The sequence below is a fragment of the Sceloporus undulatus genome, chromosome 2 (genome assembly GCF_019175285.1).
Source record: "Sceloporus undulatus isolate JIND9_A2432 ecotype Alabama chromosome 2, SceUnd_v1.1, whole genome shotgun sequence".
NCBI classification, from domain to species: Eukaryota; Metazoa; Chordata; class Lepidosauria; order Squamata; family Phrynosomatidae; genus Sceloporus; species Sceloporus undulatus.
In genome coordinates, this window is record NC_056523.1 from 322,855,916 (window position 1) to 322,874,847 (window position 18,932).

Here is an 18,932-nt window from a genome sequence, read left to right on the forward strand (position 1 = left end):
AATGTGGATTCCATCAATCCACTAATTTGGCGCACTCGCTGGCTTCAGTTCGGAACCCCCGTGGGAGGAGGACATAATACAGTGCCTTATAACATGAATACGCATCGGCCATTGCTTATTCTGAGCTCAAGGGTGTGAAAATACAGTGCGATATAAAGTGAAAACGCATCGCCCAATGCGAACTGACCCTACTTCTGCGCTCAAAAAATCCCAGTGTGAAAAGGCCCATTGTAGAATTAAAGCAGTTTGACACCGCTTTGAGGCTGCCATGGCTCAATGCTATGGAATTCTGGGATTTGTAGTTTTGTGAGATATTTAGTCTTTTCTGTCAGAGAACTCTGGTGCGCCCCAAAACTAAAATTCTCAGAATTCCTGAGGATGTAGCCATGAAGCAGTGCCAAACTACTTTAATTGTGTAATGTGGCAGCAGCCCAGGAGACATAACTGTATCATGTAGCTGCATCTCTGCCTTCTGATACCAGTCCCCCAAAACTCACCTTGTAGGCAGTGCAGTCTCTTCAACACAGCCATTTTCACATTTCAGGAGAGCAAGGGGATAGTGAGGATGCATTCAGTTAACTTCTTGTAGCTGGCAGGTATCTACAAAAACCTTTAGGGGCCTTGCAAGCTTTTTCCAGGTGACATTCTTGAACAAGAAAACACCTGGACACATCCTTGTTTATCCTCCTGCTCTCTGACAACACTGTGATCCCCATGTTGGGAAAGAGACAGCATTGCTTACAAGGTGAGGGCTTTTTTGTGTGGGGGGATTGGTTATTGTGTGGCCAGAACAGAATGTGGACTTATGCAATGACCATAAAAGTGAGTTGTGATGGCATAACTTGGGCTTGCACCATGGCAACTCACTTTTGTGGTCATTGTGTGAGTTAAAAATGATGGCTGGAATCCTGTTAGTGAATTATGATGGTGATTTGTGTGTGTTGTGTGCCTTTGAGTTGTTTCTGACTTATGGAGACCCTGAGGCGGACCTATCATGGGGTTTTCTTGGCAAGAGTTCTTCAAAGGAGTTTTGCTATCACCTTTCCCAAGGCTAAGAGAGTTTGACTTTCTCAAGGCCACTGAATGGGTTTCATGGCTGAGCGGGAATCAAATCCTGGTTTCCAGAGTCATAGTCCAATGCTCAAACCATTATGTCATGCTGGCTCAATGCTTGATTTGCCCCATCATAATTCACTAACATGAGGCCAGCCATCATTTCTGGCTTGGAATTCATCCACCACGACCACCACCACCACCATACCTTCCCCCCAAAATTGGGACTCAAGGCAGCTTGCAATTTAAGACAGGTACAAGATAGCTAAAAACATACAAATGTCAACATTGCAATAAAACTAAATCATCCATTATTATTAAAACAATTTAAAATATATATCTGAAAAGGAAAAAGACAGTTAAATACAGTTCAATAAAAATAATATACCACCCTCTACTGCCCTTTCTTTAAAAACCTTCAATCCTAAAACACTGTTAGAATAAAAGACTTTTCCTGCAGATGGAAGGACAGTAAGGAGGGAACCATTCTGGTCTCCCTGGGATGGGAGTTGACGTGCCTAGGGGCAGCCACCAAAAAGGTCCTGTCTCACCATCATCCATGTTGGTATCTGTGAATGCAGTGTTGTAGGGAACATTCCATGAGGCCATCCCATTCAGTTCAGTGGCATAGTGGGGCTGGTGTCACCTGATACGAGGGGGGCAAACTGTTTTGGCCCCTGGAGGTCTGTTTGGGCTCTGGTGGATCTGCAACCATGCTGTAGCTCAAATGGAAAAGGCTGCCATGGCTGGTGGACAAGTGAGAAAGAGATGCGACACCCTCTCTTGTATGCCCAGCAGCTGCAATGTGTGACACTACCCTCTTGAGTGTAACTTAGTGTGGCCCGTACCCTCTGCACCCCCCTAGTGATGCCATTGATTCAATTAATCCTTCCCAATCCTAAAAATATGTGTGTGTGATGGCATTGTTTACATTTGATGCTGCTGCATGGGCAGTTGTGAATATGGTTCCCCCATCTATTTGTGCAGGGGCGGTGAGGAGCATTCATGTTCCTCCATCAAATGAAGCCCTGTGTCTGTCCCAGTGAGGTTGTGAACTAGGCTTTTGTTCACTGAACTTTCAGCCCCCGTATTGGCAGTGTGCACCTTTCCATTCTTTGAAACAACCAACTAGTGTCAGGCCGCTAATGTTCTGAATCTGAACCATGATTATCTGACAGCTGAAACAAAGGCCTCCTATTTAAATTAAATTAAAAGCCTGGTGCAGTGGGTCTCTTTCAGTGTGACAGCCGAAAACTCATTACTGCTTTTGGCTAAGTCATCAGGGAGCGTTTTTTCAAAGGACATTGGCATTCACTGTTGAAGTCTCTTGTGGAGATAAGAATAAAAAAATATTTCTAATAACCTGTTAATCTCACATAAATACTGCTCCCTGTGGAAACTGGGAGATGGCTGGTCTTAATTTCAAAACTGACTTACAACGCAAAGGGCTAAGCTGTAATTTTCCGCTGAGTACAAGGGGCATGGCAGTGATCCCGTCAACAGAGTAGTGCCTGTTTTATGAGAACCTGGGTCTTAAATGTACATTCCTTGCATATCCCAGATATTTCATTACTGCTACTTGGGCAAGCAATGCAAGGAGCTAAAGGAAGAAAAATAATGTGACTGTGAAACTAGCTTTCAGGGCAATTTATTGATATGCATTTATTTTATAGTGTCTTCTGTAAACCTCTGCCCCAGCATGGACAGAAAAGCAGCAGGGAATGAACATTTCAATATCCTTATGTGCCGTGTAAATGCTGGTCCTCATTACACAACAGAGAGCTGTTATTTGAACTGAAACCACAAAATAAGCTTTGTTGATAGTATCTTGATCCTCTGCCATCTGCACTAAAGAAAGAAAGGGAGAGCCAGTTTAAAAATGGTAACTTGAATGGAAGATGGAAGAGGTGGGTCCCTGGTATCTGCTGGGATTTGGGTCCAGGATCTCCCATGGATACCAAAAACTTTGGATACTCAAGTACTATTATACACAATGGCATAATAAAATGGTGCCCATTTTATTTAAATAGCAAAAGCAAGGTTTGCTTTGGGGTTAAAAATTAAGAGGGGGAAATATTTTCTCCTCACACAGTGTGTTGCCCTCTATGTGTGATTTAGGAGATTATCACACAGTAAAAAAACCATGTCCTATCCAGGTCACATTTCTGATTGCAAGAGGGTTTTATCACACTCAAAAATGCTACCGCTGCTGCTGGGTGACTGTAACCTGCAGCCAGGCCAATTTTCAAAGATGGGAAACTCCTGCCTTTGAAAATTGGCCAGCTAAGCGCTGCTGGGACCTGGGCTGCATATAGATTGTATTTGCCTGGCAACAATGGCAGTGTTTTTGAGTGCAATAAAACTTGCTTGCAATCTGAAATGTAACCGTATCTCATTGGGAATAGGGCACATTTTTTTTTGGGTGTGTGATGATCTCTGTTGATAGGGTGGCTTTTAGTTCTCTTTATGCAATCATGCAGTTTGACTCTGCTTTAACTGCCACAGCTCAGTGCAGTGAAATCCTGGGTTTGTTGTGGCACCAGAGCTTTCTGACAAAGCAGGCTGAATAGCTCACAAGGCTATACATCCCAGACTGCCATAGCATTGAACCAAGGTATTTTATGCAATGTCAAATTGCATTATCCCTGTAGTGCAGATGCTACTTAGGTTTAAACACAGAGGAGTATGTGAAAAAGAAGAAGAAATGGAAACAGACAACCTTGGAATGGCATGCTGGAGAACATAAAAAGAGCCATGCTGGATCAGACCAAAGACCGTCATAAGTCCAGCATTCAATTGGCTATCCATGAGTCAACAGTGCGATGCGGCATTAAAAAGGCCAATACAATTTTAGGCTGCATCAATAAAAGTATAGTGTCTAGATCAAGAGAAGTAATAGTGTCACTGTATTCTGCTCTGGTCAGGCCGCACCTGGAATATTGTGTCCAGTTCTGGACACCACAATTCAAAAAGGACATTGAGAAATTGGAGCGTGTCCAGACGAGGGCGACTAAAATGGTGAAAGGTCTGGAAACCTTGCCCTATGAGGAACAACTCAGGGAGCTGGGAATGTTTAGCCTGGAGAAGAGAAGGTTAAGAGGTGATATGATAGCCCTGTCATATTGAGGAGGGAGCAAGCTTGTTTTCTGCTGCTCCAGAGAACAGGACCCGGAACAATGGATGCAAGCTCCAGGAAAAGAGATTCCACCTCAACATTAGGAAGAACTTCCTGACAGTAAGGGCTGTTCGACAGTGGAACACACTCCCTCAGAGTGTAGTGGTGTCTCCTTCCTTGGAGGTCTTTAAGCAGAGGCTAGATGGCCATCTGCTGGGGATGCTTTGATTTGGATTTCCTGCATGGCGGGAGGTTGGACTGGATGGCCCTTGCGGTCTCTTCCAACTTTATGATTCTATGATTCTATGATTCTGTGATTCTATCCAGAGGGTGCTGGGAAGCCCAGAAGCTTGCTTGCATTCCCCTTCAACTGGTATTAAGAAGCTTGCTCCTTGGAGGTAATACATAGTCCATCCTGACTAGTAGCCACTGATAGTGTCGTCCTCCCTCAAGCAGGCTATCTCCTTTTATAACAGTCATTGTTGATGGCTGTTGCTACATTTTTTTGTTGTAGCAAATGCCGTAGTTGAACTATGCACAGAGTATATCAGCAGTGGACAGTGGCTTCTGCAGCTCTTGGCAGTGAATTTGCTCCTGGATTTATTCTGTACTTGAAAGGAGCTATCTAAGATGATGAACCACACCCCCAAAATGGGTTTAATTTTATTTCATTTGTATTCTGCCTTTCTCCCAGCACATAGACCCAAGGTGGCTCACAGCAGTTAAAAAAAATAAAGGTTGGTGCCACACTCCAGAATTGATGCAGTTAATCATTTAACTGTCAAAGCTCTAACCTATAGAATCCTGGAATGTATAGTTTGTTGTGGCACATGAACTTTCTGACAGGCAAGGGCAAATGTATCTCAAAAAATTGCAAACCTCAGTATTGCATAGCACTGAGCCATGGCAGTTAAAGCAGTGTCAAGTAGCATTAATTCTGTAGTGTAGATGCAGTCAGAGCTCACTAAAAGAGCACCTGTTTGATAAACATTAAATAACTATTTATGTTGAAAACACTATATTACAGCAGTGAAAAAAACATTAAAATGTTGTTTTAAAAAACCAAATAAAGATATAATACCATACACCATTGTAAAGTTGCTTCTGCCACGAATATCCTTCTGTCAAAGCCTTGCCTATACAAAAATGTTTTCACTTATTGGCAGAAGAAGAGTAGAAAGCTTCCATAGGAGGAAACTCCACAACTTGGGACGAGCCACTGAGGAGGCCCTCAGTCATATCTGTGATGGTGGCAGGATAGAGAGAAAGCCTTCCTACAAAGATCTTCAAAGTTGGGTAGGTTCATAGAAGGAAATAGGGTCTTTCAGACAGTGTGGACCCAAGACAGATATCTTGGACCATTCATTTAAAGTTTGTACTAAAACCCAGAGCAGATTCATTGCACACCCAGTGACAGTGGGAGCCACAAGGCACCACTGAAGTCAAGACCGTACTTTCTTTTGTCCATCTTCAATAGTTTGTTTATCAGTTTTATTGATATAATGCTTTTCTCCCAATAGAGAACCCAAGGCAGCTTCCAGAGTAAGTTAAATCAAAATACTCTAAAAAAAGATGTACTACAAAAGTTTCAAAACCAATAAACAAACTTCCTTCATCACAGACTCTGCGTGCATCTACACTGTAGAAATAATGCAATTTGACACCACTTTAACTGTCACGGCTCCATCCTACAGAATCCTGGGATTTGTAGTTTTGTGATGCACCAGCACTCTTTGGCATAGAAGCCTAAAGATCTTATACTGTAGTTATAAATCTCAGGATTCCACAGGATAAACATATAGAACTTAAAGTGGTGTCAAACTGCATTATTTCTACAGTGCATCTATAGTTACAAATGTATAATCACTATCCTCTCCTGACCTGACTCTTCAAACCTACCTTAACAGCCAGTAGCTGCACTGAGCAATGCATGTCCATTTTGTTAGTGATCAGGACACTGCAAGATGACATTTCCAGCCCCCTTCTACCAGTACATTGTGGTACAATGAGGCATTGCGGCAGGAGTATTGCTGCTGGTACAGGATGGGAAACATCATGCTGCAATGCCCCGATTGCCAAAATCAGATCCCTACATTTGATTTTTTTTTAAAAAAAAAAAATCTGTCACACTTCTGGCTTTTAAACGTATTTGCATCTTGATCTCATCCTTTTTTTTCTTGCTGTAATTCTGTATTCTGTCAGAGAACTGGACTTTTGAGATATATGAGAAAGTGCTAAAATCTCTTCAGTCTTTTCCAAGCAGACACACATTTTTTCCTTAGGCTTTGTTTTCATAGGTGTCTTACCCTGAGTTCCCTGAGCATTAGGCACTGTGGAAGGAGAAAAGAAATTCCAATTCTTGCAGCACCTAAAAAAGGACAACTGCACATATAAGGGAAACTTTCATGTGTGTATGATCCTTACAGAATTCCAGCAATGAGGGCTAACCAATTAGGAGAGATCAACACAAAAATGCATGGTTTGAAGCACAGTCTCCTATTCCAGTGACAATACATAACGCTTGAAATGGCCATGTGAGGCAGCTTCAAGACTGTTTCAGGAAGTTTGGCAGTGTAGCATAGGTGTGCATGTAATTATTTATGCCACACTGAAGTGACGTTGGACTGAGGCCATTATGTTAGCTATTTGTTTTAGTTAGGCCTGTGAATGTAGAGCTGGAACAGGAAAATGTGTCTGCAAATAAGTGTTTGTTTTCCTGTGTGGAAAATGGGGATGATGACAATCATTGTCGCCATCGTTGTCATTATTGTCACCATCACCATCTTTGTCATAGCTCTTGTTATGCTTGCAACAAGGCAGATTTTGGATGCTCTCAAAATTTGCCACCCATGCTTACTCCATAGTAACCCAGCCCCTTTAAACAAAAATTCTCCAGGAAGAAAGCAAAGTCTCCTAAATTCCGAATTTGGAAGGATCACTTAGATGTTATAACACATCAATTAAACCCAACTAGGTGGTTATAGCTCTTGGCAGTCCCAACTGCATACACAACTAAATTATGGCAATAAAATTTCCAACAGCATAGGAAGGCACATTTCCAACGCTGTGGTGTTACATGGCTTTGGGGTTGTCATGAAAAACAAATAACCATCATTATGTGGGTTAGAGTGCAATAGAGGCCACGTATGTGAAGGGAGTTTTCAAAAATTCAGACAGGCCTTTCCATCTAAACTATGTTAGAGGGCTGTTTCCTTATATCAGTACATTTTAAAGCTTGTCTTTATAATTTAATTGTATGTGTCACACTGTTAATGTTGTAGTCCTTCAAGTCGTTCCTTACTTATGGTGACCCCAACGCAAACCTATCACGGGGTTTTCTTGGCAAGATTTGTCCAGAGGTTTTGCCATTGCCTTCCCTGAGCCTGAGAGCATTTGACTTGCCCAAGCTCAGTGGGTTTCATAGCTGAGTGGGAATTGAACCCTAGTCTCCAGAGTTATAGTCCAGTGCTCAAACCACTATGCCACGCTTAAAGTAGGTTTGAGGAGTCAGGTCAGGAGATGATAGTGATTATGCATTTGTAACTACACTATAGAAATAATAATATACTTATATTTTCCCACCTCTTCCAGGTGGATTGAGGCGGGATTACAAACCAATAAAACACATACAAAACACGTCAGTAAAATACAATAACAATAATTATTCTATTAAAAACTAACTCATTGTCAAATAGCAATAGCAATAAGGTTATACTATGGTCAGAGAAGTGGAGCGATATCTCCCACATAAGTTCAGGTGAGTAAGCTCGCTGGACTGAGATTCCACCCTCTCCCAATTTTCCTGTTATCAGCTGCCTGGTGGGCTTATTTTTTGTCAGAAAGACGATATACAATTTTAGTAAATAAATTAGTAAATTTTGTTATAGTTCCCAGTATATACAGTGCTGCTCACTGAGGCTCACTGAATCAAATCAGGCAACAGTTCACAAACTGCTGTGAGTCAGTGACCTACCACATCCACAAGGTTTAGTTACACAGGCCTACAATGAAAAATGACACACCTCTTTTTTCAGTCCCTATAAATGAAAAAGTCCCTGTACCTCAATCCCATGAGATCAGATTCCACTTCAGTGCTAATCCTAAAACCACTGGAGAATATTTTGCCATTATTGTTGGATAATGTAACTGTTGGAACTGCATTTAAAACCATGGCTGCTTTTACATTACACAGTTATACAACCATGTGATGGAAAAACATTTTTCAATACTGTAGCTGTTTGTAATGCATTTTTGGGTGCTGAATTAAAAAGAAACCACAATAAAGATGTCATACCACACACAGTTCTTTCACAAATTTAATATATATTTTTATCAATTAAGTGTGGATGCTCATGTGCACTGCAATTTCTTTTCGTGTTTTTGAATGGATTTTTGTCTTTTGTGTACCTTTGTTACCCTATGCAAGATAAAAAATTTTGCAGGATCATTTTATTCGGTTACATATTGCAACACGGAAATGTCAAAGCAGGATCATTTTTGGATTTAGAACACAAATGCCTATAAAACCAGTATGCATTTTGAAATTATGATCCTCAGTTTTGCAGGCCTGTGTTACTGATGTTTTTGTTTTAAACTACAATGTATTTGTTTTAATTTGAAAGCTGTCTCGAATCCTGGTTTTGGGGAAAGGAAGAATAACAATAATAATGATAGCAGAAATACTGTATTAACAACAACAAGAACAACAAGAACATGGTGCTCATGTAGAGACTGGTGGCTTCCATGTTAGGGAGGCAGCACTTTGGATAGTGTCTTTAAAGGTTGGAATAAAACCCAGAGTGGATTCAGTGAACCACTGACATGGAGGGTACAAGCCAACACTGGATTGGGTAAGGGGTCACTGTCTGTTTGGAACTGTGGTAAAAGGGGATGGATCTCCCTTCTGCCACTATGGAACACCACTCAGTGCTGATACCTAGAGCGTCTCAAGAGGCATCCTAGGACTAAGTCACAGAGGGCCTGCTTTTTGAGGAAAGGTTTCTTCCAAGATTCAAAGAGTGAGGAGGGGCAAAATGGATCTTAAATTCCCTCCCCTCTCCTGCTGAAGCTTTGAGCATCACTATTGGCCATTTGCAGAGCAAACGTTTTTAAAATATTGACCTCTGAGTTTTTTAGTCCCTGTTGACCCTTTGCTGTAGTTCATGTGCCTTCATGTCAATTATGACTTATGGAGACCCTAAGGTGACCTTATCATGGTGTCTTATTGGCATGATTTGTTCAGAAGGGGTTTGCCATTGCTATACAGTGAGGAAGAGGGCATGTTACTTGTCCAAGGTCATCCAGTGAGCTTCATGGCAGATCAGGGAATGGAACACTGGTCTCAAACCACTTCACCATGCTGGCTCCTGTTGAACTATTAAAATAACCTTATGGAGTGACTAGGGTGGGTGTGGGACTCACTGTACGTTTGCAGAGCTGCAAGCATAGCCTCGAACATTTCACAGATGAAAACTGGGACACATGGGGCTGGCAATATCGGTGTAGTCAAAATGGCAGAATTTATTAATGAAGAGGAACACGCAAGGTAGGATAGTCTCCAGGAGTTTGCTTCTGCTTGAGTCTGCAGAGAAGGAAACATTCTACCCCTTCTCTCTTCTCTCGCTGTTGAATTAATGAAGTGCAAACTTTTTTTGCAATTTGAACTCACTGTGGAGCAAACTGAAGCAAGCTGAGGACAAAGGGGCAAAGTGAAAGCATGTGAGAGAAACTGGGACATTTCAAAAGTAGCTGAAAAAGTGGGATAACAGAGGATTATTTGGGGCTGTCCCTGCCAATTCAGGACAGTTGGAGGATATGATCTCATGGCCTGGGATACTCCTGTCCTGTTAACTCTAGCAACCAGAATGCCATGATGGTCACACAACTTAGGCCCTATAGTCCTACATTTGGAGGTGAATTACTCCCTCTGATCCCTACATTCTGATGGTCTCACCTTCTCTTAAACAACCATGTTTCAGATATGCAAGTGTTAAAAATGATCTTACCAAAGAAACCTGGACCTCCGGCCAAGTGATGTTGGGTACTGAGTTTATAGGCTGAATAAGTGTTGTGGGGAAGAAGAGATTGTAGTGTCCAGTGGCAGCTACGAAGAGACTCAGAGCCAAGTTGAAAGGCAGAGTGAAAACTGGCAGGTCCCATTTACTGAATAGAGAAGCCAAAGCGCTTGTGAAAAGAGGGCTGGAAAAGAAGAAAAGAAGTAATGACTAAACAAAGTGCCTTATCATCATTTCTTTTCCAACAGACACTCAGTATTTTATGGCTACCAAGTATGCTAGTTTTCACTGGGCATTTTTCTTTTGACTGGGAACCCCTTTTACTAATACTAGGACAGTCAATGTTTCCATTTGCCCATTCTATTGTGCCATCTTGGTTTTCAGACAGAATCCTGTTAGTGACATAAGTGTTGCTTACATACACATGCCTTTTTGCTATTCAAATTGCAAATGGCCCTCCACATTTGAGGCTTTGACTTTTGTGGATTTGATTATTCATGGATTTGAATAATATATTTTCTCTAGGAATCTCTAGGGTCACTAACACACCTCTGCAGTAGTTGATCACAGAGTCACAACAAAGATTCCTAGAGAAAACACTTCTTTAGGCATTTGTAGGTCCTCCAGTGCAATGGTGGTAGATATTGAACATCAAGTTGCACTGGAGGACCCAGAGATTACTAGAGAGATGTTCTCTCAGAGATATATATATATATTTGTGGGTTTTCCACTCCCATAGGAGTCTCACACCCCTAATACTAGAGAATGTGGAGAATGCACTGTACAAGGAAAGAGATTCTATCCAAACATTAGGAAGAACATATTTACTGTGAGAGCTGTTCAGTAGTGAAATGAACTGCTTAAGGGTGGTGGACTTTCCTTCTTTGCAGAGCTTTACACAGAGATTGGATAGGCATCTTTCAGGAGTGCTTCACTTGTGTATTCTTGCATGGCAGGAGTTTGGATTAGGTGCCCCATGTGATTCTTTCTAACTCTAAGGGCCTTATTGCATTACAGAAGAAAGATGAAGGAGATGTTAGTGTAAATGTGTATCTTTTGTCCTGTTGGAAAAAACCATTTGGCAAAAGCCATGTGTTTAGGACTGGTTCCCTCTGGAGGGAGAATGGAGTATTATGACATCATGCAGGATGGTAAGAATAAAGTTGCTACTTCCAAACTTTGATAATGTTTTTGCTTGTGCACAAAATCTTAATCATGAGAAAGCTCAAAAGAAGAAAACTTTGCCATCATTATTTCATCCCAAAAGGCAGGAGAAAGTGATAACAAAAGGACACATGGCTTGTTGTTTCTGTTTCAGAAGTGCCAGTTGTTAGAGTAAAATAGAGCAAATTTATGGTTCTGTTGGGAGGATCTATGTGACATTTCAATTTTCACAGTTTGGGGGGGATATGGCTGGCTACACCTCTGATTTATCAAAGTGAAGAATGATAATTGCAGTAAGGTGCATAACAATTCTGGTAAAGTGAATGGTCATGTTGTAAATGTGTTTCAATGTGACTTTTTATATGTGTAGTCAAGGAAAAATATGTACATGCATACAAATTTAATGAAGAGAGAGCAAACAAGTTCATAGCAGTTTGAAGAACCAATTTAATGCAAATTATCTTAACGGAAAATAAAACAAGTGAAAAGAGAGTATGTTAAGGCTGTTTGAGCAGGTGTGGTGTGGCATAGCATACAGACCAGGGTTGGACCACATGTGGACTCTGGACCAAATTTTGCAGCTGCTAAGTCCTTCCACCAGTCCCTGAAAGTCCCTAGTATTGTCTATTTAATGTTTTTTTTTAAAAAAACTTGTATTATACCTTTGTTTAAAGTTGTATTTTATTTTGAATTCTCCTATGTTGGAAGAAAGGCAGGGTATTAAAAGATGTAACTCCTTTGGACTCACTCACCATGTCATGGATGCAAGAACCACAGGAAGCAACAGCCACCAATAATACTCGCCCTTGTCTGAGAATACAGCCATGAGCATCCCCACTAGGACTCCGTTGTAACCATAGAGTCCTGCAGCAATGGCCGACCTGCATCAGGATGAAAAGTATCCAGTCAAAGATACATTGAAATCTTTGAATCGAAACCTGGTCTCCAGAGTCATAATCCAGTGCTCATACAACTACACCAGGATGGCTCTTGCTCACTGATTTACTCATTACAAAAAAGTTACTGTTACTATTGGACTACTAGAAAATACAGGAAAATGAACACTGGCTCCCGCAAGTAGCCAAGCCAGATATTGCATTCGGAAATACTGAGAGAAATGATACAGTCAGCCCTTCATATCCACATATTTTTTAATCCACTGATTCAATAGTCCACGGTTTGGAAATATTTTAAAAATATAGAAATTCCAAAGAGCAAACCTTGATTTTGCTATTTTATATAAGGGACTTTTTTTTTTTAACTATGCCATTGTATTTAATGGGACTTGAGCATTAAAAAAATTCTAGGGCTCCTCCTTTTTTCTCCCACTGAGCTTCACCTCACTCTCACCATCTCTTAAAGCATTTTAAAGAGATACAGGAAAATGCCACAATGTTACTGCCAAAATACAGGTGTTTGAATAGGGCAGCAGAGGTGTCACCCCCCCCCCTTTTAGGGTGTCACCTGGTGCAATCCGCACCCCCCACAGCCCCTAGTGATACCACTGAGCAAAATCAAACCAGATTATTTCTGCAGCGTGGATGCAGCCTTAAGTATAGTTAACTAATTCCATCCACTTTCTTATAGATGTATTTTGTGTTGGTTATAGTATAACAAATTTATTTTATATTACATTTTGCTTCAGTTGGATGTTTTTTCTTTCTGATTAAGGTGTGCAACTTGATACATTGCAGGCATTTAAATTGTTTTGGCAGCAATATAAGCTGCTGAAAAGGTTTTGTTGATTTTTTCTTGGCTCCTATCTACATTCTTTTGTAAGATAATGAGTCTTACAGAAAATAAATCTTATAAAGTCATAGGTAGAAACTACCAGCAGGTAGTTTCAGATGCCTTTCCTGAAAAGCAACATGTGCTGAGTTCAAGAACATTTTGTGCTCTAGCTGAAATGAAATATAATTGGGAGAGTTCTTTGCTACAATTACATTACAAAAACCATTCATTTGACATTTTACTTTTAGCCTCTTATGGTACAGTTTCAGCACTTACTGTAATTTTATATTTAACTGTTGCAACATTTTGTCAATATCTTTAATTAACTGTATTGTGTATGTATACATGTCTTCAAGTCCCCCTTTTGACATGGCAAATCTATCAATTTCATAGGTTTTTTTTTTTTAAAGGCAAGGAATACTCAGAGGTGGTTTTGCCAGTTCCTTCCTCTGAAATATAGCTTACAACAACTGGTATTTGTTGGCCATCTCCAATCCAAGAAGTAACCATGACTGATCCTTGTTGGCTTCTGAGATCAGATGGGATCTGGTGTCTTTAGGGTATTTAGGGTAGACATGGTTAGTTCTTAGATGGTAGACCACCAACAAATACTAGGTGCTATGGGTTATATTTCTGAGGAAGGAACTGGCAAAATTACCTCTGAGTATTCCTTACCTAAGAAAGGCCTAAGAAATTCATGGGATTGCAATAAATCAGCAGGTAGTTTGAAGGCACATACACACACTGTCTAGTTAGGATTAGCACCATGGTTCAATCCCTTGTATTTTTTGTATCAACAGGTTCTGTTGACTCAGTGCTCTATGTATTGGAAGGAAAGGGAAGGCAAGAAGAGAGGAACAATGGAAGGAAGGTAGGAAGGAAGGAAGGTAGGAAGGAAGGAAGGAAGGAAGGAAGGAAGGAAGGAAGGAAGGAAGATTTAAAGTATTTCAGTATCAAGTAAAGGTCAAACCTACCTCTCTTGGCTTAGGACAAGTGCTGTTAAAGTTGAGACAATGACACCTGTGCAACATGTGAGGGTCATCCAAGGACTCTGGACCAGAAATCCAACAAGCATGACCAGACCACTAAGTGGATTGCTGACAAACATCACCTGAGACACACCACGCAGCACCCAGTCAGTGAACTGGAACAACATAGGCTTATCTGAAAGATATCCCCAGAGGAAACAAGATGTGCAAACTAAGGTGGTTTCTCCACATATGAACATACACATGGCACACATATGCAACATACTGTACATGTGGATAGAAGCAGGGTGACCAGACATCCTACTTTTTTAGGACATGTCCTACATTGCAACCTCCTTTCCATGAGGAATTTTAAAATATCCTCCATTTTGAGCATGACTAAGAAACATGAATTTATGAGTTTTCATATTCTTATTTTTATTATTTATTTATATGAATGATGAGTGTTTTAGCTTTTATTTTGTAACATCCTCAATTTTTCTTGAATGTCCTACATTTTACAATACCTTGTCCTCCTTTGCAGTTATGACATCTGGTCACCCTGGATGGAGGTGATGCTGCAGCCACATTGTAGAAGCAAAGCAGTTTTAAGTCTCATCAGTATTTGGAATGGACAGAGCTTAGAAAAAGCTACCTTTTGGACTGCATCTCCCAGAATCTCTCAGCCACTAAGGCCATGGGCCATGCCAGCTAGGACATTCTGGGAGTTCTAGCAAAAAATGATCCAGATCTAAAAAAGCAGATAAAAATAGCAACATAACATATACCATCAAGGAGAAAAAAACATTGTTAAACATTTCAGGAAAATACAAAGGTCTGCCTTTGAAATGTTTTTAGTATTGGTAACACATGACCCTTTCTGAGGGCAGCTTTCCAAAATTTGGGCACAGTCACTCAAAATCTTTGTCTACAGTTGCCAGACAATAGAGACACCAGTTTTAGGAGATGCTCTTGCTGTACAGATGAGACACATGTGCAGATAGGTGGACTTTAAATTCTCATCATCCTCATATTTATCATCTTGTACTATAATGCACTCTACTTGGGACTACCTTTGGAAAATGTTTGAAAACTTCAGTGGGTCCAAAATGCTGTGGCCAGAATGCTCACTGGGGTCTTTGCCATGGATCATTTTTCTTGGTGATTCAGGTTCACTGGCTACTGGTTCATTTCTGGGTACAATTCAAAGTTCTGGTCATGATCTAGAAAGGCCTACACAGCTTAGAACCTGACTATCTGAAAGACTAAGGGGCTATACAGACAGCCTCTAAGGGGCGGCGGGATGCTGCCCCTTTCCTAGCTGCATCGGGGCCATAGCAATTGCACACCATGGCCCCAATCTGGCCTTTCCACAGCACAAAAAGGAGCTGCAAAAAGCAGCTTCTTTTTATGCTGTGGAAAGGGAGCCATAGCCACCAGTAGCACAACTTTTAGGCACTCTTTTTGGTGTGCATCATCTGGACGTAGTGCCAAAGGAGTGCTGTGACGCTGCCCACCATATGTTCAGGTGCACAGCATGATGCACAGCATCAGGGCAGCATCGGGGCTTGCGCCCTGCAGATGCCAGGCCCCCACTCTGCTCCAAGGCAGATGTTTAGTGCCGGTCTGTTGAGACCCTAACTCCCCATACAAACTAGAGTCCTAAGATCCAATGGGGATGACTTTCTCTCAGTTCCACAATCATCATAAGTTCCTTTGGCTAGGATGTGGGAGAAATGCAATTGCAATGCAGTAAGATGTTTCCAGCCTCCTCCTGCTAGCAAGTGACAATCAGAAGCATGACCCTTGTTTAAATTCCTCCTCATGCCAGATCACTGGTGAGAGAAGGTTGCAAATGTCATACTGGTGTGCCTCAATTGCCAGCAGAACAGACCCCAGTCACTCAGAGTAGCTGCTTGCTGTTAAGGTTGGTTTGGAGAGACTATTTAGTTACACATTTGTAATAGGGGCTCATTAACAGTGGCTGGAATACTCCTGGAGTATTCTAGCCCTGTAGCTGCTCCCGGATTCTCCCCATTACCTTCGTACTCTGGAGCAACACCGGGTGGCTGTCTAGATCAGAGGTTCCCAACCTGTGCTCTGAGGAGCCCTTAGGGCTCTGTATGCACTTCCCAGGTGCTCCATGGTCACTCCAGGAAAATAAAAGAAATAAAAATTGAATAAAATTAAAGAACAAGAATATATTCTTATATATACTCCTAAACACCATTAACTTGTCATACATGGGATAGGCCTCTTGGGGCTCCACCATGGAAATAAGGGCTCCGTGAGTCAAAAAAGTTGGGAACCCCTGGTCTAGACACTATTGGTACAAGTTGCTCCGTCTGAGGTCAGATGCACAACGAGGGCATGTCATTGCAATCTCAGCAGGAGTGACCCAGAGGAGGTGGCAGCAGGCAACACAGTGTGTGTGTGTGTGTGTGTGTGTGTGTGTGTGTGTGTGTAGTCAGCTGCCCAGCATCACTACAAAGTACTCCAGATTTTCTTGCCAAATCTAGCGCATAAACTGAGTTATTTTGTACTGGTTTCAGAGAGGAAAGGGGGTGGATTCTGTGCAGAATTGGCCTTCTCCATTGTAAACAGTCTGCACTTGAATCAGGAATTTGGCCCTGCATTGTGGGACCTGTTGCCATGAGGATTGTGGGGGGGGGGGACAAGTCAATGGGCCCATGCAGACATGCCCTAAGTTGGCTATATGGAATTTGATCTACATTTTCTAAAAAAATTAAATTAAATTAAATAAGAATCTGGCCTACATTTTAAACTTTTTCATGTTGTGAAGTTTTACGTAAGAAAAAAAGCTGGTATAAGCCAATTTGAATCTCGAACTTGGAAAAACGTGAGATATAAATAAATATAATAAAATAACAGTAGATATTAAATTATTACAATTTTGTAGTATGGATTGGGCCCATTGGGCCTGGCCCACCCAAAGTCTCCCAGCTGCTTTTTACAGCTACATTTATCTCCCTACACTTGGGGGTCAGAAAACACACAGAATCACTTTTTTGTACACTCACCATGGACCTTACAATTTTTTGCATTTTGAGTGTCTGGACATCTTTATTTATTTATTTATTTTGCAGCGGGCTGTCTGGGTAGGAGTTGTGCACATCCTCCATCCATGCATCATAGCTCAGCCTGAACTAGACAAGCCCCCCGCCAGTTATTTGCAAGTGAGAAAAGAAAGAAAGAAAGAAACTTTCAGCTGCACTTCAACATAACATGTCATTTAACCCTTTGACAATTCCAGTAAAGGGGGGGGGGGGAGAGAATTCCAGTAGGGCTTTATTTCTGTTGTTTGAGAGTTTATGGACTGGGATGCTTGCCAGTGTCTGTAATTCCAGCAACATCTGGCAAGGCTCTTAGCATGGACAGGGGGTTGTAAAATATGACATATATTTATTATTGTTTGTAAAAACATTGTGGAGTTGGCAGGTTGACTGAGCAGTGCACCAGCAGCTTTAAAAAAAAGTTCATGCTTTAAAAAGAGAAGGGCTTATTTATGTTGATTACATCTAAAATGGCAGATGGCATGAGCGTCTTCATCCAGCTTGTGATGGGATTGCAACACACACACACTTCCCCTTCTCCTTGTATATCATTTAAACTGTGCACTGGACTTCAAACAAGATAAATACATGCTTTGGAACTGGGACAAAGTGGACAAAAGGAAGACACCCAGGAATAAATATCTTGTGATATGTTTATTCTTGTTGGGTGCTGTCAAGACATTTCCAAACTATGGTAATCTTAAAGTGAACCTGTCATTGGACATTCACTCCAGTCAGCCTGGAGTAAGTCCACTTTCAGCCAGAGCACTTTTTCTTCAGCTGCTCTTAGACTGTAGAATGACCTGGCAGAAGAGATTCAGCAAATGAATACGCTGTCTGAATTTGAAACAGCATTGAAGACCAGTATCTTCCAGCAGGCTTATTCAGATGATTTTTAAATAGTGAAATTAAATGCTGAATTTTAAATGTGGACTGTTTTAAATTGTATATGTCATATTTGTCCTTTCAAATTGTTGTGTGCTTTAATTAATGTTTTGATTGATGTTGTTCATTGTTGATTTGTTGTTGTGTCCCACCTCAATCCATGAGGGGAAGTGGGTAAGAAATAACAACAACAACAACTTATGACACCAACAGGATTCTGATCATAAAACCCTAAATAGCGTAGATCCAGGCTATCTAAATAATATATTCTCCCATAGGTAGCCAGAGACTGTTTCCTTCAGTGTAGACTTTTCTCTCAGCACTGCCCCATTTACTGGAATATTTAGTGGAGACATGAGATAAGTCCTTCTTAGTGGCTGCTCCCACGCTCTGTAACTCACTTCTCATGGAGGCTAAACTGGCTCCCACCTTTCTGCCCTTCTATTGCCTGGTGGAGCCTTTTATGCTGGCAGGCTTTGTGGACATAGATCATAACTTGCAGACTGAATTGTGCTTGGAAACAGGCCAGTAGCTAGTGAGGCTGTTATGAGGGAGTCATGTGGGCCAGATGACATTTCTGTACTGTTTTCAAAGCCAGCGCCACGTAACAGACATTACTGTAATCCAAACTTCTTGTTATTTGCATCATGTTACCCTCACAGGTTCTGTTATTTGCACTGTAGATGCAACACTAGGTATCTTCAGCAACAGTTACTCTCTGTCTTAGTAACTAAGTAGCCAATGTAGAATATCAACTATTTTTTTTCAAGCCCTGGTCTCTAGGATTCAAATGTCCAAGTGAAGGGTAAGTGTATCTTTACTGGAATATAGTGTATGTTTTCACATGAATGTAAATGTACCTCCATGGAACCCAAATGCCAGTGCCTTCTGTTGTTCCACTATCTTCCACATATTTTATCACACCGTT

At 41.2% G+C, this 18,932-nt stretch overlaps 1 protein-coding gene across 2 annotated transcripts in view; it reads right to left on the reverse strand.

Annotated features, from left to right (window-relative positions):
- The window catches only part of SLC14A1 (solute carrier family 14 member 1 (Kidd blood group)), a 49,230-nt gene that overhangs the window by 17,710 nt on the left and 12,588 nt on the right, over nt 1-18,932 (reverse strand). For both annotated transcript variants that reach the window (XM_042452199.1, XM_042452198.1), the window contains 3 exons: nt 14,052-14,241; nt 12,099-12,227; nt 10,174-10,366 (listed from right to left, as the gene is read on the reverse strand). In XM_042452199.1, the coding sequence (XP_042308133.1) occupies nt 10,174-10,366; nt 12,099-12,227; nt 14,052-14,241 (512 nt within the window). The remainder of the gene's footprint in view (nt 1-10,173; nt 10,367-12,098; nt 12,228-14,051; nt 14,242-18,932) is intronic.